This window comes from Aythya marila (genome assembly GCF_965140915.1).
Source record: "Aythya marila genome assembly, chromosome: 16".
Taxonomy (NCBI): domain Eukaryota; kingdom Metazoa; phylum Chordata; class Aves; order Anseriformes; family Anatidae; genus Aythya; species Aythya marila.
In genome coordinates this window covers 9,842,321-9,862,901 of record NC_139057.1, presented here as the reverse complement: position 1 = coordinate 9,862,901, position 20,581 = coordinate 9,842,321, and the positions used below count along the sequence as shown (strand labels likewise).

Sequence of the window (20,581 nt, the reverse complement as noted above, 5' to 3'; positions counted from 1 at the left end):
CATATTAATAAGCACAAAAACAGATGCCAACAACCACAGTCTGGCACCATATTTCTGAAGCCTCCTGCCCATAAACTTAGGAAAGCTTTAGTTTTGACCATTTGGCTGTTCAATACCCATGCTCCTAATGGCACTGCCATCCACAGACTAGCAGTCCCACGACTACTACTGATTTGCTGGCTCTGTAGCATCAGTGCCACAGACACTGCACAATCTCTGACCTGTGTGCAGCACCATGTCCTTTGGGTTGGGTGGTGTACACCCAGTCCTGTGTTCCCATGGCATGAATAACATGAGTCCAGGTTTAAATTACATAGCAGGAAAGGGGTTAAAGTTTAAATGACTGTTTTGTATATGAATTAATGTATGTAGCTTTGAGCCAAAATATCTACCATTAATTTTTCCACCTATTTCAGGAGCAGTAAGATACACAAAGTAAAGTTTATTTTGGTACTTGGTATACTTCACTCCCATTAAAAATAAATTAATCAGCAAATTCCTACACAGCTCAGCCTTCTTTTATGTAAATACAACCCAGCTGTAATGAATTACAAGGTGTTATTATCTCACATACACTGTATAATACTTCACACATAAGAGGTTTCTCTGCTTAGCTCAGCTTTCAACAAAAGCATCTTAAATAAACTGCAAGCAAGTTGTTTGGTCTGTAATGTTTTCACAGAGAAGGGATACACCTCACACATAGAGGGTTTCTTTACATGACTCATTTTATAACAAGTTAAACTGAGGAAGTTCGGCTTGGAAAAAAAATAACAAAATGCCTTTTTTGTATAGAGAAGGTTCCTTAAGTGAAGGCTAAAAAAAATGCAGACCAGTGTTTGAGAGCCTATTTTCAACATCCCACTGCTCTTCACACAGAGGAGGGATGTCAACTATTCAACAAAACGTACAATATGAAGAATACAATGTCATAAAGAACAGTCACAGCCAGGCACAGTCACTCTTTCAGCAGAAATAACATTTCATCAACTAAGAATCATCCTCCTCCACTTTTGCTTAATAGTGTTATTAGGAATACACCCTAATATCATAGGGCTTATTCTTATCAAAGTCACGTATGGCCCAGAAAACACATACACAACATTTTTACCCAGACTGGCATTTATTACAGACTACAATTTTAGACATGAGAGAAATGAAAACTGTTTTTGTCACTGACCTGGAAATAGCCTGGTGAACCATCCACCTACGCAGTACACCTCAGCCTCTGCTGATTTAATCAGTGGAGCTATTGCTCCCGTAATTACTGTGTTGGGGTAATTTGCTTGCACAGCCATATAAACTTTTAATTGGGGTTGACAGCTCTTGTTGAAAAACCCTGGACCACTGCATTGGGAGTGGAGGGCAGCACAGTCCTATCCCATTAAGAGCCATGGACAGAAACATAGATGCTATTTTCATGAAGAAATTCTTATACCACAGCTCTCAAAAGAATATGGAAATATCAGCATGGCAGAGCTCCTCTGAAATACCAAGTGCTCTGAGGTAGCTTTTAGCAACAGCCCAGCCATGTTTCAGACTTTTTTTCCTCATTAAGATGGTTAGAGTTAGAGGATTACTGGGGACCATGCATTATTCTTTGCACCTCCTATTCCTGTGCAAAGAGTTCCTGAAAAGGATTTTCATGGAAAATCCTTCAGAACCTGATAAAGCAATTCTTAACTCTATTAAAGCAAAAATGGACCATGCCATCTTGATATCAGGCTTTTAGAATATATTAACATCTAATATGCAAAGCTCAGATTTGTATTAACAACCATTCAGTAAGCAAAGGAACACCGTACAGTCTGTATGTAGCAGCTCTCTAAATGAGGCAAAGGACAGAAATGGCTTCTGGAGATAATTATAAGTCATGGTAAAACATCTGTTTTCCCAAAGATGGAAGGCAGGTCTTGCAATTTGTCTGCAAGGACCAGGCAGTGCCATAAAAAGAACACAGGTTCCCAAACCAACTAGCTTTATTCACAGGTGAATATTCAGAAGAGTAAGGCTGTCCAATTTGCTATTCAGCTACCACAGATAAGATATCTATTTAAATACGCTCTTTTTCAACAGCAGTTTTCACTTCCTGACCTCACAGCCTCTGCCTAGTTCAATTTCAGGCATGTTTCCCAAGCTGGTTTGAGAGATGCTCTCAGAGTCCTTCGTCATTGTAAACAGGGGAAAGGGGCTTGAGGATGCTGCGGGCGTTGTCCTCCACAAGAGGCCTCCAGCTCACCTCACCCGTCAACAGCAGGTCCTCCCCGCTCAGTGCATCCAGGTGCTGCACCTGCAAGAGACAGGGTGTTAGTGCAAGGCATCCTGACACTCATTAAAGGCCCTCAAGAGCTACGCAAACACGCTACTTTCTGGTATACTTTGCCATTTGTGAGAGGTACACTGAAAAAGATTTATGACTGCTTAAGCATTACAGGCAGGCTAGGAGATAAGTATCTGCAGATCAACTGGAGTTAACTGCGCAAGGTTGTCTAATTCCTTAGCTAATGCTTCCTCTGAAAGTTTGGCAACAGGACAAAGATGCAAAATAACATGATTCATTTCATCTTCCAAGCAGTTAACTCAAATGACACACTGCTAGTACCATTATCTGCAAGGAGTGCTCTCATAAAAGTGGTTTCACATAGACCAGGGCTTTTCACTGTAGGAAAAAACCTGACCAGCAGGGAACTTTTGAGATTTACAAAAACGCACAGGCTGATGAAGGAGATGAACAGGGAATGAACTCACATTCTTACACTACAAGAAATAATTGGCATCAAATGAAATTTCAAGGTGCAACGCAAACAAAACATTTAAGCAAAGTACTATTGTCACATAACATAGCGTTAACACATTGTAAATGCCATGCTTGCTGCCATAAGACATTGCAAGCACTGGGGTGAGGGAAAGGAACTAAAAAGCCCATCAAGAGGCATTAAAAATTAGAAACACCACCTCTGGCTCAGGAAGCCTGAGCATAGATTGCTAAGAATCAACCAGGGAAGTAGCACACACACTTGCCCTGTTGTTACATTCTTCTCTGCGCATCCAATAATAGCCACTGTTAAAGACAGGATCAGCAAGAACACATGTGAAAGACATCTTACATAAGGGATTTCCAATGTTTACTAGCAATAAAAGATAATCTGAGAAGGAATTTCTCAACAGAGGAAATACATCCATGGCAACAAGGATCAGACTGAAGAGCCACCTAAGCACAACATCCTGTTTCTGACAGTCCATAGCAGATTCTCCAGCAGGAGTTGAATACAATGCATGAATGCAATGTTATTTTCCTTATTTTCCCTCCCTCACAAAATTTGTTAGTACAGAGATTTTGAGCTTCAGGTTGTTGCTCTGCATTTATTAACCCTAGACAAATTTCTCTTCGATAAGACTTGCCAGTGACATTAAAACCCATGTACAATTTCGGCATCCCGAGCAACCTGTGGCAACCTGCATTCAGCCTTTCCTTGCTCTACTGGGCTATGTAGCAAGGTTTTGATAGTGTGGGGGGCTGCATGGGCAGTCCCTGTGAGAAGAGCCCAGGAGCTACCTCATATTAGAAAAGAGCCAACTCCAGCCAGGTGACCCAAAAGGGCCCACTGGTGGCTAAAGTGAGCAATGCTGTTTACACCCCCAGAGAGCACAATGATGAAGGGAGAAAACAAAACAAAACAAAACAAAACAAACAAACAAAAAACAACCCTGCTGCACAGCAGCAGCTGTGAGAAAGGTGTGAGGAAACGTAGAGAGAACCCGTAGCCACCAAGACCAGTGCAGAAGGAGGGCAGGAGGTGCTCCAGGTATGGAGCTGAAGCTCGCCTATGGAGAGACCCATGGTAGAGCAGGCTGTCCCCCCGCAGCCCATGGGTATGACAGCAGAGCAAATCTCCATGCTGCAGCCCATGGAGGAGCCCCATGCAGGAGCAGGGGATCTGGGGTGAGCTGCTGCCCGAGGGGGACCCACGCTGGAGCAGTTTGCTCCTGACACATGGACCCCATGGTACGGAGCCATGTGGGAGCAGTTCTTGAAGAGCTGCTGCCTGTGGGAAGCCCATGCAGGATCAATTTGGGAAGGACGGCATCCCGTGGGACAGATCCCATGCTGGAGCAGGGGCAGGGAGTGACCATGAAGGAGCACTGGAGACCAAGCATTAGGGACTGACCACAGCCTCCATTCCCCATTCCCCTGTGCCATTCAGGGGAGGTGGTAAAAGGGGATGAATGGGAGAGAGGTGTTTTTATACTTTGCTTTTAGTACTCACTGCTCTAGTCTGTTAGTTGCAGGCAATAAATTACATTAAGTTCCCTACTTTGAGTCTGTTTTTACCCTTTATGAAAATTGGCAAGTGGTCTCCCTGTCCTTATCTCAACCTGTGAGCTTTTCTTCTATCATATTTTCTCCCCCTGTTCTTTTGAGGAAGGAGAGTGAGAGTGCAGCATGGCAGAGTTTAGGTATGTGTTGGTGTGAAACCACCACACCCACTCACCTTCCATACACCTTCCAGATTTCAAAAATCTATTCTTTCACCCTATTTTTCAGGCAAGTGATTATAGTGATTATGTGTTTTGTTCAGTCCATTAAGTTCAGTATCAGAAGATAACATGGGCCCAGAAAAAAGGAATACAGGTTTGCTTTCAATCCTCTGTGAATTTCTCTGTAGTTATTTTTCATCAAACCACAATGAATATCAGTCAGTTTTTATGGTTTTACTTTTTCTCTAAAAAATAATCAACATTAAAAAAGTGATATTGATAAGGAGAAATGAGCTACATATTATGCAAGCAAAAATAAACATTCAATATACAAACCAAGAGAATGAAGAGAATTCACGTTATGAGCTGTAGCATACCTGTTTGCGCACATACTCTACGAGTAACTCCAGATGCCGAGGGTCCTCGCAGTTCCTGTTAAAAAGGTTTCTCCAAAGAGCTGCTGCCAGAACGTGATCATCAGACAAAATTCCCTAAAGTATAGAGGTGGGTTAAAAATTACTTGCCAACTGACAATATTAGATGCCTCAAAGCCCACAGCAACATATAAAAAGGCATCAACATCACTCCTTTTACAGAACGGAGAACAAGCCTGGCCTTAAATTAAGTAACTTGCAGAGCAGTCTGTAACAAATATTCTGGCAAATTAGTCTGGAAAAAAAAGCTAGGTTAGGATATTCCTAAATGCAGGAGCTAATCACTGCATTTCTGTTATGAAAACTTTACCACAAAGATTTTGGCTTTACAAAGAAGACAACACCACCTTACAAAATTTTGTGAAGACCACGACAATTGGAGGACGTATAATTCTCCAATTACGTACTGGAGGAAAAGGATGCATAATATGATGTCACAGAGAAGTAACGAGGACTTTGCTATTTTGCTTTGCTTTTATGTTTTTCATACTAAATGAGAAAAAGAGAACTCTTCATCAAGAACTATCTAGATATTCCATTAAATCTAATATTAAATTTGGCTTATAGGAGAATCACATCCATTAACACCTTTTCTATAAATTCTCTCCAACTTTTGTTGTCTTTTTAGATTACGTGGTGTTCTCATCATAGTACATAGTATCATAATTCCTGCCTCTGCTGACAACATTTGCCAAAGGAAAGAGTGGATAAGAGGTCAATATTTGTCGTTAATTTAATTAGACATCTTGTTTCCAAAAAGACTGTCAACAAAAAGAGAAAAAAAAAAACAAAAAACAGACACAGACACATCGTGGCAACACTTAAAACTAGATTAAAGACTCACATTCATAACACTGTCCAAAACTCTGAAGTTTAAATTTAAGAGACATTAATAATGTATTAATAATGCAAAATAACCACATGAATGCAAATACCACCCCGTGAATAAGAGCATATGAAGAACAATATCCACTGAAGGGAAAAAAATAACTACTAAAAGAGCTGATGCAATTGGATTTTCTCCTTGGAAATCCCACAGATGCTTATGCACAGTGATACTGTTGCTTCCCTATATTGATCAGATACTTCCTATAAATACTTCCACATTTACACGTTCTTTATAAATGCTCTATTTACTCTCGAAGGATAGCTGAATACAATGGGACTCAAAGGAAGAAAATTATTTATTGACAGCAGGGACTTTGAAACAGAACAAAGAATATTCCTTCTTCTATGTCCAATGGTTTAAATCAGTATGTCAGGTGCTTTCTTTTTTCTTAAAAAGGCATAAGATTATCACCAAGAAGTCTGCTTACAGTGTAACATTTCTCCAACAATACATATAGCAAATGCTTTACCCATCTGCAATATTCTGTGTTCAGTGACTTAGTTGGGTCTATTTGTTCTTGCACATTTCTCTGAAAACATCCTTCTTACCTCATCATATCCAAATAGAGCTGCATAGAAATTTTCTACCATACTTCTCAAATCTTCCTTTAGAACAACAGAATTAATCTGAAAAATAAAGTAGAAAACCTTCTGTAGGGGATCTAAAGAGGTGATGAAAAAATTATTATCAGTAGGAAAAGAAGAAAAAGCGCCTTGACCAATGTAAGTTAGAATTTGTCTGTAAGAAATGATATTCCTATAGTTAAAGATTTTAGAACAACGTGTAACGCAGCTCAATTAAGTCTGTACACAAAAGAAAGACAAAGTCAAGGTTATGGCTATAAAGTCAAGGAATGGCAGAAAAATCCTCAGCCACCAGTGCTGACACAGAGCTACATGAACAGAGGAAAAGATACAACTGGGTGAAGAGTGAAGGCAAGGCTGTTCTCTTTCAGTAGCACTACAGAATAAGATAATGAAGACTCCTCTGCATTTTAACTATTAAGCTGCATTGTCCTTTTTTTTTTTTTTTTTTTTTTTTTTTTTCCTAAAGCATGGGCCTCAGAGCTGGGCATCCTGTCACAGTAGAAATACCATAATACTAAAGATAGCATCCCTACCACTTCTTACTATTACTTCTCAATATTGACTTGTACATTCGGGAATCACATGAATTCTGTTCTTACAGCATCTCAGTAGAAACTCAGATGCACTAGTTATTCACTATGACTGAATTTCTTTCAGTTTGTGATGACACAGGTACTTCCCCTCATGCTGTGTGACTCAGTCTAAGTTCCACACTGACTTTTAACTAAATTTAACAATTGCTTAAATATTTGCTGGTTATAGCCTAAGCCACTCATTGGCTTGCAGAACTAACCCCTACATGAGATTAAGACAGAACAAAAGGAGATCAGTAGAGAGAAGGTTGAAATAACTCTGTGCACCTCCCTCAGGCAAACCATCTACTTCTTTTGCCTGTATTTTTTTATTTCTATCAACAGAGTGGTTTAATAAGCAGTTCTTTTCCTGAGGGTTAAGCTATGCTTCCATTGGTTTTTGTTTGTTTGCTTGTTCTTGTTTTAAACAGACCTCACACGCAAAGATAATTATCTTAATACCTGCATACTAGCAGAATACTCATCTATGAGACTGCATCTTGGAGGCAGGTTTTATAAAAAACTGTCAACAGGAATACAGGGTAGTCAATTCTACAATGGACTGAGCATTACTGCTTTTTGATGTACAGCTTATCACAAGGCTAAAGAAAAGCTGTGAAAACTTTGCATATTTAGTATCTTAATACTTATGAAAATATGAGCCATGTCCTAAATTCTTAGCATCGTTAAGGGTACTCAACTTGGTGCTTATGCAACAGCTTTTCTATCGAAATGTGAATTAGTTTTTGCCACACTAGCAAATCTCCAGTTAAATATTCTTCCATTAAACCACTATCTTTTTTCATCAGTCGATTTTTATAGAAATGCATATAGGGCAAACACAAGGAAAATTCCTTTTATGTCAGTTACTCATATTTTCCCATTAATTTAAGCTATTAAAATTCATGCAGATATTTTATAGGCTATCAAGATTTGGTGACTGGTTATTATTGAATGTTTAAAAAAAAGAACTAACCATAAGAAATCAGAGGGTTAAATGATGACTGCAACTTCTGTAATGACTTAATTAAATTTTTATTGAGTACATAAACTATGATGTCATTTCTACCCAACCATGCTCAAACTTTCTGTGTATGTCAGAGATCGTGGTTTTTCTCAATAGAACATACTTCTAAATAAGCTGCACTTCTACAGCTCTAATAAGGGGGAGCAGGTCTCATGTAACACACTCAATAAATTATCCTTCCATTTTTAAACAAACAAATTCCATGAGTTATTATATATTTGCCACGCACTTTTTATGACATAATAAAAATGTTACCTCAAGGATTACTTAACACATACTACAAATGTTACAGCAGGCAACTGCAAGGGGCAAAGAAAACAAATAGTCCCATTACAGAGACAAGTCCTGGACTATACTTCCCCAGGGAAGCAGCCCTCTATACTAAAAACAAAGAGCAACAGCTTTAAGTTAGCAAGAAACAGATTGATGAAGGAGATAACCAAGTTAAACAAACATGGCAATAAATACATCTTAAAAGACAAACTGTTTAAAATATAAAATTTGACTTTGGGGATGAAGCAGTATCTTAGCAATAAAATTATGTTTAAAGGAATACTGCAGCTTCTGAAGAATACAACAGCAGAGGTTAAGTACAAACACTGTAGGAAAAAAAAAAAAACACCTTTATAAAGTATGAAAAATGAGAAAATCTAAATCACGGTTTGTTGGAAATGCTTCCTCTTTTCAAACTTCTACATATTCTTACCACTACCAAGTTTCATGATCTGGCTGGTCATGATTCTGCTGACTCTTCCACAGTTCATTATTAAGAACAAAAAATGCTAGACAACTCCAAGCGAGTAATTGCTAATAACAAGAAAAAAAAATCCGTAACATCTGGAGCTCTTCTAGGGACTTCAGCCCTTTGCCTTCTTTGCAACAATCCATTGTAGAACTGTCACCAGAATAAATGAATGTACCATCATCTAAATTAACATACAGAACTACCTTAGTTCATATATATTTTATATATATGTGTATATATGTATTTTTTGTACATCTTTCTACTACATTGCAACTTTTCATTAAAGCACTCTGTGATCCCACATTCCGCCTGCCAAACTACAGCGTCCACACTGCATTTTCGTTACTATATTGCAATGAGAAATCTTATCTTCAGCCTCAAGTTCAACATGCATCATTTAACAGCCAGATGCTGAGTATTACTGCTACATCAGGCAGTTTACTATATCAAATCCCAGTTAAGGGTTCGTATTCTAACAAAATTTCTAGGAAAGTAAGAGCAGACTGTTTCATTGTGTACACTATACATGTATGGAACTATCATACATATAGGTGTACAGTTAAAAAGAAAGGTGCTTTAGGTTAAGCCTATACTAATCTCTGGTTGGATGGAGAATCTTCTTTCATAATCAATCTCCTCTCCATCCCTCCCTACCAGCTTTGGTTTACACTGCAGAGAAGTCTGTCTCAAAGAGCACTAGCTGGAAAATGTGCTGGGATGTGCTCTGCCTGCTAAGAGATATCCAGGTCATAGGATCAGCCCAACACCAGCACCACATAAGGATTCAGCCCATGCATCAGGGATGCTGGATCATTAACTGCTTCCCTCAACATGCATGTTCCTGCTAGGCCACAGTACACACTAGTGTGGGCATAGCTGCCATCTCCACAGGCTATGCTACTTGAAAGCATTTTAACAGGAGTATCTTTCTGTTATGGTTTTTGCTCGCATGTATTGTGACATTAAGCTACTTTAACACATTAATCCAACCATAAAGTCAGAAGGGACACTTCCAACTCACCTTGTGCAAGCACTAGTCATTGAATTTCATGCAGCAATTCCTCTCTTTAGGCCATAAGTTATGGTTGAACTAGATTTTTTTATGAAGAGATTTCAGCCAGAAGAAATGATTAGATCATAGAACCTGACCCTCTGCATATCACAGGCCATTACATTTCACTGAGTTCCCTCTGTACTAAGCTCAGTAAGTTGTGTTTGGCTAAAGTGTATCACACTCACAGCTGAACATGTGTATCTCATTTCATATTTGAATTTTCTGGCTTTAGCTTCCACCTCCTCATTCTCATTATACCATTCCTTCTAGAATAAAATGTTTCTCCTGTAGAATGTATTTGCTCTTTTGTGTGTACACAGTAAATGTGTCACCACAGTCCTCTTTTCAAACTAAGACAAGGTTGTTAAGGTAATGTTTACACTAGGTACACTGATGTACTGCATCATCAGAGCACTCCCAGAGTAGTCACACTTGTAGTAGCAAAGTAGTGTTTTATGCTGATACAGTAAAATCAGTCCATCTCTTGAGCAAAACTAGTCACACAGCTCTGAGTATCCTTCTGTTGTTATGAAGGAGTCTACTCTGAGGACTTCTGTGAATTCTGTGATTCTATGACTTCTGTTAGCCATGCTGCCACAAACATGAATCACTTCTGTTTACAGTTCTGATTACTAGAGCAGTCAGTGTCGGCAGGAGTTCCTGAAGGACATAAAGACTAATCATTCACAATTATTTTTTTGTCAATCCTCAAACATTCAGACTTTTTTTTCCCCCAGACCTTCTCCAAATCTGCATTTGGAAAGAATGACTTATTGTATGTGTTTACATTAGTTATAAATATTATAACCACGTACAGTTATATATGGGCTTTTAAGTTTTTGTTGACCTTTTAATAAATGCACATGGCATAAAATGGAAAAGACTGCATACAACCCTTTTACTTCTTCTAATAACATAACTATTACTTGTAGGACAGCAATTTTGAAAGGGACTGAGACTGCAGCTAAGATCAAGAAGATTAAACTAATAAAACAGATTAAAAATACCTCCATAGCAAGGGGACGAAAACGCTAGCTCCTTCAGGCAATCTCGCATAGTTGTGAAATGACAAAGATATTACAGAAAGTATTTTTCCAATCTTTTTTTTTTTTTTTTTGAGTCTTTTATTAACCATCCTGTTTCTTTGTCTTCAAACAAGGTCAAGCGTATTGGCTTGTAATTAGCTGCAGCTGTGATTCCCCGTACACTTTAAAATAGTAACTTTTTAAAATAATCTAATTTTCTAATTAAGAGACATTAATTTTGTAATGTACCACAGAAGATAATTAACTCAGAGAACAGTCTTTAAAGCCACCTTAAATGTTCGACATCGTATTAACCTAAAAAAAAAGCTAAATTTATTTAGATTGTATCACAACCAGTTCCTGCCAAAACCTTCAATCTATAAAAACATGTTAATGGAAAAAGACTTTTGCATGCTCTGTTACCTTCATAAAAACTGTACAATCATCAATAACACACCTTAGAGCATATCTGTTTTTTAAGCAGACATAGAAAAGCAAGTTATACTACATTATCTACAGATTTCAGGAAAACCTGATGGCCACCCCTACTAGACAGCCAGTATTAAGAAAATGAGGTATGTTTCTATACTGCAGTCTATTAATTTGGAAACTTTGCCATGGTAACAAGTGAAAATGCAGAGTAGGTCACAATACAATCCTAATTATATTAAATATATGGCGGCTTGTTCTGAATTCTTCTTTTCTCTGTAGTATGTGGCTGGCAGAGCTCATTGACAACCTTTCAAGAGAAAGATCATGGAAGAGAGGTCAAATTGCTGTGCTCTCTGTCTAGTTGGGCTGATTCTGTAAGGGTGAGCAGCTGTAGAGAGTTTTTGCTGTAACACTTCTTTAAAAGACCTACTTGCTAAAAGCCTAAAACCGATCATTAAAATGTTTCTGAATGAACCAGAAGCAAGAATTCTGTCTGAGAAACTGAAAGGAAGCTAAACAAAGAAGCTTCAAAGAGGCACTTGGAGAAGACAGTAGTAAAGCTAAGTAAATTTTTAGGGTAGATATTCAACATGAGCAGGTAGCAGAGAACCTGCAAAAGTTGGTCTCATTACTGAGACAAACTTGAATAACTATGAGGAAGTCACACACAATCCTTAGTAGGAAAAAAAATGTAGTGGATCAGACCAAGGATCCACCCAACACACAACAGCAGTCAGATACAGCAAGAGAAGTAAAGAGTGCAAGGTTATCTGTGCTTCCTCAAAGCATTCTCCCAATCACTTTCAGCTCAGGGCATTTCTCAGCCCTTGAGATCTGTTTATATACTAACCTTCAGAAGGTCTTTATTTCAAGCAACTTATCCAGTGAACTCTCTGCATCTACAAGATGTTTCAGCAAAAAGTTCCCTTGTCTACTAACCGTGAGGAGAACCACTGTCTCCTGCTTGTTTCTCTTTAAATTAACACCTACTAGCTTCATCTGATGGCCAAGATATTTCACTGGATGAGGCAGTGAATAAACAAAGCTCTGTCACCACCTCACTACCACCCAGCATTCTGAGTCCCTCGTATTCCATGTGGTATGATCTGCCCATAGAAAAAGATTTAAAACAACTTGACAAAAATATGGAGCAACAAAATCCCTGTGCTCCTCAAGTTCTAAACTACATGAAAAATATTAGGTAGCTTTTAATATGATTGCAGAGCCACAAAAGGTAGAGTCAATTGTGAGAAGTATTTCAGGAGACCCAAGGAAGTACAGACTGATAAATCCCGACTTCCATTAGTACGAAGTAGTAAAAAAAAACACAATAATAAATTGATTAACAATCACAGATAATTATGAATAAATTTCAGCACTGATAAATGTACTAATAGTAGATGTTAAGAAAAAGTAATAATTTATAGAAAAAAAAATACAGAACAATGTACCCTTGCTTAACAGCCACAATTCAAGAAATTAGAGTTTTTAATGGAGCTATCTCAAAAATTTCACCTCAACATTCAATAGTGGAGAAAGATGAATAAGTTTCATAAATTATTATGAACATAATACAGTATTATGAATGTAGTACAAGAGGAACCTCTTCCACCACAAATCCATAGCGTGCCCATACATAAAACGCTGCACATAATACTTTTTCATCTCAGAAAATATATAAAAAAATAAAAAACACAAAATACCAAGAGGATTAGACACATGAGAGGACACATTAGTAGTATTCATGAATGAATGAGAAAGAAGATGGAGAAGGTAAAACCATGAGTGGTATAGAGCAGGTAAACAAGAAATTACTCCTCTCATGAAACCAGATGTAGAAAGAAGCTGATGAAATGTCCAACCAATACATAAAAAATAAACAGGAGTATTTTCTCATGTAGAGAAAAAAATCTCATTAATTTGTAGAAGTCATTGTCACAGTACATTAATACACAAAAAATATGAAAGGGGTCAAAAAAGGACTACATGTTCATAGATGACTGCTCTGCTAGTAGACACTAAATATGACAGTCCTTATGCAACTTTCATATTACACATCAGTGAATGCTGAGAGGACATACCAGAAGTCATGCTACACATTTGTTCTCTTTCTCATACTTTTTCCCAAATATCTCTGGTCATTGTTAGAAATTGTATACTGGATCTTCACCTGACATTAGAAGATGACTACTTAACATGTTCCATTTCATTCATTTTTTGCTGATATTTGCAGAGAGATTGGCATCTCTGTCTATATATCTGTTCCTGTCCTAACTTGCAGCAAGACAGCCACAGACCATTAGATGATCCTGGATTCCAATCATCAGGTTGCTGACCTCATAGAAATTCATCTGAAATAAGCTAGTGTGATTAGAAAAACAAAAGCTATCTTTAGCGTAGCTTTTAGTAATCTTACTGGAAGAGGCTACATTTTATGCACAAATACAAGAATGATCTTGTTCATACCAAATAGCATGTTTTCCTTAATTATTTTCTTCCCCAGGGGAAAATACTCTTTCTCCAAGAAGTTTCCAAGTTTCTGTTGAGTTGGAACAAGTATGTCCCCCAAAGCAGTTGCCATCTCCTCTCCAAGAAAACCCTCCACACACAAAAAAGAGTTCATTTTATTTCATTTCAAAATTGAGGAATAATTGCTAGATTCCATGCAATTAGTAAACCTAATCCTTGATGCTAACACCTAGTACTGTACAGCCTTTATCCAGTGACTGAGGTCAGGACAAATGCAAACACTCACTTTCACTATCTAACTTTGAAATTCATTTCTGTAGTGTCCAGCAGCCTGGCTTATTTGTGTTTGCCCCATCAGACTTCACAGTATTTCCTATCACAGCCCTGCTCATACATGGCCTGCCTGGCATTCTCCCATCAGTTCTACATTCGAATAAAATTGAAATTTGAAGTCACAATACTCTCACCTTCTACCAATATTCTGCACCTTCTGGTTTCAATCATAAGCTGAGAAAAACCCAATTTCCCCAAGCACTCCTCCTCCCCAGGGCTTCAAACACACGCATGCCACAGAATAGTTAACAGTTAAATATTTTCTTGCCAATATTTTAAGAGTGCAGAAGGTTCCAAATTGCTGGTAAAATAAACAATGCCAGACTGTGAAAACTCCTGCCTGCCATATACTCTGATGTTAACAAGAGTTTCTTTATTACTGTAACCTTTCAGAAGCGAACAAAAATTATTTCTGTACCCTAGTTCTGCCCTCAAGTAAAAGGCAAAGGAGAAAAGTGAACCATGAAAAAGCCGCATGGTAAGATACTGTGAGTTTTCCCAATTCTGTATTTCATTCAGACTTGATGCTTCCATGGATAAATAAACTTTCAGAAGATCCTAAAAGAGCAATCAAGGATTTTAAAAAGGCAAAAATTTCCTTTTGCAGTTTCCTAAATAACAGAGATGAAACCTAGATATGCAGTATCTTCTCCCCTGCAAGTACAGAATTAAACAGGAAACACAAAAGGGGAAAATTAGGATACTCTCAGACTTTATTTTCAATCTTCTTGTACACAGCTCTGTCCTCTTGGGCTATCACCACAAACTTCCATCAACTAAATGTGTCTCTATAATTTCCTCAGCTTCAAAAACCAAAGTCTTCATTTAACAGCTACAAATAGAAGAAAACGTTAGTACCTTCAGCATGAACTAGACAAGTGAATATATAGTTCAGGTGATATTCCCAGAACAACTGGTCATTCACAGGAATGCTGCTTTCTGTTACCCTCCACATACATTTGGAGTTATGACATCTATGCCCAAGCCATACAAAAATGAATTCAGATCAGTGTTGCTCATTTTCCATACACCAAGACCTTAGTGACACAGTCTTCCATCCACATTACTCCTTACCATGAGCTGAATCTCCCTTTTTATGTTCAGTCATTCTCATGACCACAAGGCCATGTGATTAATTTGAAAATCAATATGATGCTAGCAACATAGATCTCTTTCTAAGATCAGATATGCTGGTGTTTTGGTTAAATTGTTTTAACCTTTTGCATTATTTCCTACCCTTTGAATATGGAGACAAAAACATTCAAGTTCTAACAGAAATGTAACAATAATTATCTAGTTAATACCAACAGAGAAAGAGTAAGTGCTGTGCGTGATCTGAAACAGAAGAAGATAAAACAACTGAGGACAGACAAGGGAATAGAAAGAATTGAATCTACTGAGATTCCCAAAACAGCATGGAAAACAGAAAAGTTTGCTTAGATGTGTACAAAAAAATTGCTTATATTAAAGGAATAAAAGACAGCAAAGGAAAAAACATGAAAGACAGCACTGCAATTATTGAATGCATTGTATTTGCACCATTTATTTTACTGTGGGAGTTGTTAGCAAAAGCAGTCAAAAATAAGGACTTCACAGAACTGGCAGTTTTATGAACAGATAAAACAGGCTGGAGAAGTCAGAAAATGAAGTAACAAAATAAACTGAGCTCTAAGAAAAACATAAACATTTGCAATCCACTTACCTAGCCAGACTACTAGGCACTGCAGTAGGTACATTATAAACATGAAGACATTGCTTCTGCAGCAGAATTTAAGACTGTACTTTGAAGAGTTGTACAACTGAAGTGGCACAGAGCTGCATTCAGGAGAAGAGAGTGTACCCTCAATAAGATTGAGGACAAAACCAAGTTAGGTGGAACTGTGAATCTGCATGAGTGTAGGAGGGCTCTGCAGAGGGATCTGGGCAGGCTGGGTTGATGGGCCAAGGCCAACTGCATGACATTCAACAGGACCAAGTGCCAGGCCATGAACCTGGGGCACAACAACCCCAGGTAGCAGTGCAGGCCTGGGGAAGAGTGGCTGGAAAGCTGCCTAGCAGAAAGAGACCTGGGGGTACTGGTCAATAGCCAGCTGCACAGGAGCCAGTAGTGTGCCTAAGTGGCCAAGAAGGCCAAGGGCCTTCTGGCCTGCATCAGAAATAGTGTGACCAGCAGGACCAGGCAGATGTCAGTCTCTTTTCTCAGGTGACAAGGGATAGAACACAAGGAAATGGTCTCTAATTGCACCAGGGGAGATTTAGCTTGGATACTAGGAAGAACTTCTTCACAGAGGTGGTGGTGAAGCATTGAACTGCCTGCTCATGGAAGTGGTAGAGTCCCTGTCCCTGGATGTATTTAGGAGGTGTGTGGATGTGGCAGTGAGGGACATGCTTTAGTGATGGGACTTGGTAGGTCAGGTTGATGGTAGTACTTGGTGATCTTAAAGGTCTTTCCCAATCAAGATAATTTGTTGATTCTAAGACTACCAGCCATCTTCCTCCGTAAACCACTAGAGGCAATTGAAACACAAAAACTAGGGGAGATGGTCTGGAGATTTAACACCATAGTGAGTGACAAGCAGACAAATATGATCATAGCAGTAGTCTTCAGAAGACACATGAATCAAGTCTAGGTCAGAGAAAGAAAAAGATGAGGCACAAGGACAGAAACGGCGGAAAATGCTGAAGATGGCAAATATGCAACTAGTATTTAGCATGGGAAAGCATGTGTTCAGATAAAAAAAAAGGAACTAAAAGAAAGATCTGGGATTGAAAGAATCAAAGTCATGAAGATGCTTCAACTTTCAAGAGTAGGTTTAGCAGAGAAGACAGATCATGAGGTTTATTTGTGGACCTTTGCAATATGAGGCTGCTAGAAGAGTATGACAAACAGAGTCAGCACATGCCTGTGTAAGCAGTGAAGCAGCATGGCAGGAACGGAGAGCAGGCGCAGCTGGCACCATGACTATAACAGGATTATGATCATCAAAGAAAACAAGAGAATGGAGAGAGGTGGTGGTGCCAGTCTGACATACAGAAAGGAATTCTGCAAGGAAACAAAGAATTAACAGGTAAAAGGAACGGGTAGAGAAATAGACTAATTCTCTAAAAGATAGTTAGGAAGGGAGAAGTATGAGACATACTGACACAGCAATTGTGAAAGCAGGTGAAAAACCTAAAAAGGGAGAAAAGATACAAGCTCAAGTGAATTCAGGCATCAGGGCAATGCAAAAGTTATCAAGAACAATGAGAGGAAGGAAAAACAAAAACCATGCAAAATGGGTGAGGTAAGTTAAGACCTTAAGTAATTACCTACATACTACAAGTAAATGCCAAAATGAGGCATATCAGGAAACAATAATATGGCCAATGCATTATTACAAAAAGTCATCAATGCAGAAGTAAACTAACAAAACCAAAGAGTCAAGCAAAAAAGGCAATGAAAATAGCAGCACCCTGTTCTTATAACAGGAGAGAGTGGTATAGGCTCATCACCACAATTGCACAAATATTGTGGAAGGATGACAAAGATCCTATTAGAGTCATTGTACTGGCTGACACAGAGACAACAGTCTTGCAGTTCCTTCCGCGCAGCGCCCCTTCTTCCACATACACAGCACCATACCAGTTACTAGGAGGAAAATTAACTCTATCCTAGCTGAAACCAGGACATCCTGTAAACAGAGTAGTCTGCAAAGCTGCACACACATTTTCCCTCAGACACAAATGAAGAAAACATAGTTGCTTCAAAATAAAGACAAGAGAAGAGATCCCAAAACCACTTTATCTGTGCCTTGTGGAGACAAGGCCAGAATTTGTGCCAAATGTAGGACTTCAACCACTCCTTAGTTTGGACAGAATTAGCATTTGGAAACATTCAATGGAAGCTGAATATGTACAGAAAACGACTGGCATGATGTACTCCCATAAAGTCATCAAGCTGCTATGTTTCATAAGAGTTACCATGTTTCTTTTGGGGTCAAATGCTCATGCTCAGTTAATACTACCTGACATGGCATTATTCACAGATAGACGTGCCATGATAGGGTGGCCTAACAGCATCTGCAGAAGAACCAGAGCAGGATTTTCAGCCCTTTCATGTCAGCCCCTCTGCAGCATCCCTGCACCACACTGGAACCCTAACTAATGCTTATGTTATTGTCTTTTCATACAGACATGTACCACAAACATAAAGAAAGCTTAAGTTATACAGATTTTGAAGAGGAAACAGAAGATATCAGTGACATTCGACTGGCAGTGAAAAGCACAAGCAACAATATGATCAAAGTACATGGGGAACCTCTCAATGGTTTGATTTAGAAGAGACATTGGTCTGGGTATTTTTAGTAGAAAGGGAGATTAAAAGTGTATATATATTTTCACTGCAACAGCTTGGTGTTAATAAAGAATTACATCCACATGAGATGCCTGTCTTCGAAGAGACTCCAAAGACTTAGCCAAGCTGATCAGTTGATCTCCGTTGTGGAATTTTGGGACAAACTCCAAAAGAATAGAAAGCTGATAACAGTTTCCTAAACACCTAGCATAACACATTATTCCACCCTGTATTGACCACAGGCAAAGCATAAGATACAGTAAGTGATACACAGAGCAATGACAGGAACCAGGAACACTGAAAACCTAACTGCTAACAGTTCTGCTGAGCCTGGAAATTGAGACAGGTTCACTACCGATCACTTCCCTGTTTCTGCTGTCATCTCTACACTGTGAAAATAAAGATAGTGCAGTTGTGGTGAGAAGCAATTCCATTGCTCAACATTTGAATTCTGGGAATTACATTATGTTCTGGAGAATTTGAGGAACATGAGGCAGCAGTTAACATCTACAACCACAGCACAGTAAAATCAGTTTTGGCAAGTGAGTCACACAGGTATATGCGGGGAATAATGAAAAGTATTTCTAGAAAAGTCACACGGCAGCTTCCAGTGTAGTTTTTGCAGGCACCAGAGGAAGGCACAAAATAGATGACAAACACTACCTTAGGGCAACAGAAGCAAATACATCTGGGAAATTTGATTTATTTACTTTTTTTAATACCAGACTTTGCAGCAAACTGTGGGCAGGTCAACTGCAAAGAACCCAAGCATATATTATACCTTGATTTCAGTATCAGGTATCCCTGGCAAATCTAGAACTACAATAAAAAGTGAACACGAGAAAGACCCCATTAAGCTCTCATCACCATGCTTACTATTTGTTCCAGACCTCACCATGGTCCAGGTATTTTCAAGGTATTATTACACACACATGCATCTGCCTGCACACTTAAGTTAATAAGATTTCCATAATCACATAATACTAAATTTACTCTGAAAGCAGTACCTGCTGCTCTTTTGCATTTATGAAGTGAGGACTACTGGAAACTCACTAAGAACTTTGGAGCTCTTTGAGAAAGGACCAAGAGTTGATGCTTCTATTCCTTTTTTTTTGCTTGTATTTCTGTTTCTATTATGTGCAGATAGACTTCATACAATAAGAATTGGATTCTAATTTTGAATATGGTGTACATTCTTGGTGACATTCAGAAGGTGAATTTAGGCAAATCAATCAAAATCCACATCCTACTGATGAAGGAAAAGCAATACTTCAACCACATACAAAGCCTTAAAGAACAAGACAAAGCTAACTTTAAAACCAGTTTCTTAATTTCCATCATATTGAACTTGACCTTAAACATGCATTTCTGACTTACCTATTAAACCTTCAATGACACTAGCCAATAAATTGGCATTTTCAGGCCACTATATTCAAGACATCAGAGTACCTCTTGGTGGAAAATATCTCCAAAAGGTTGTTGTTTTTTTTAAAAAAATATCTACTCTGCTGCATAGATGATAATCATTCTGAAATTTTATTCATGCACACTCAGCATGCAATAAATAAAATATGTTTCATTATCCCCTCTGAATCACACAGCTCCTAGCATATGGTGTGACCCCATCATGCTTTCCTACTCAAAATATAGTATTGATAGCTAGATGTAAATTTTTTTACTAAAAGCTTTATAGGCTGTTAGCTATCTTGCTAAAACAGCAACTATAATCCCATTTTCTACAGGACTTGTTTTCTGTCTATTATGTTAATCTCAAAGCCCTACTCTCATACTGCTAGAGAAACAGACACTACAATTGTGATTTCAAAAACACTTCAACCACCCAAAGTGAATATTTTTAATTCACTGTGTATGACCATAAGTAACACGTTTCCTTTATGCCCAGGAACACATGTATCCTTGGCACAAAGGATCTTCGGGTCCACAGTATTTTATGTTCTAAACACAAGTGTGTTATACATACATGGCTTTTCTACCTAGAGAATTAGTATTGTGCTTAAGTTTCTACATGTGGATTAGTTTCTTAATAGAGAGAAGAGCCATCATTGTCTTAAATGGGATTGAAGAACTGTCAATAACTGTATAATCCATGATTCTAACACTGACAAACAGGGGATGGAGAACCCCTGTAACAAAGAAAATCAAGTGAACACTGGCATTATTGGACCCACAAGTGGTGCACAG

The 20,581-nt window shown here is 38.4% G+C and overlaps 1 protein-coding gene across 3 annotated transcripts in view; it reads right to left on the bottom strand.

The window, feature by feature from the left end:
* Positions 1-540: 540 nt before the first annotated feature.
* Positions 541-20,581, bottom strand: part of UQCC1 (ubiquinol-cytochrome c reductase complex assembly factor 1) — a 53,725-nt gene continuing 33,684 nt past the window's right edge. For all 3 annotated transcript variants that reach the window (XM_082773441.1, XM_082773440.1, XM_082773442.1), the window contains 3 exons: positions 6,351-6,428; positions 4,857-4,970; positions 541-2,290 (listed from right to left, as the gene is read on the bottom strand). In XM_082773441.1, coding sequence (XP_082629567.1) covers positions 2,156-2,290; positions 4,857-4,970; positions 6,351-6,428 — 327 coding nt within the window. In that variant the 3' untranslated portion in view covers positions 541-2,155. The remainder of the gene's footprint in view (positions 2,291-4,856; positions 4,971-6,350; positions 6,429-20,581) is intronic.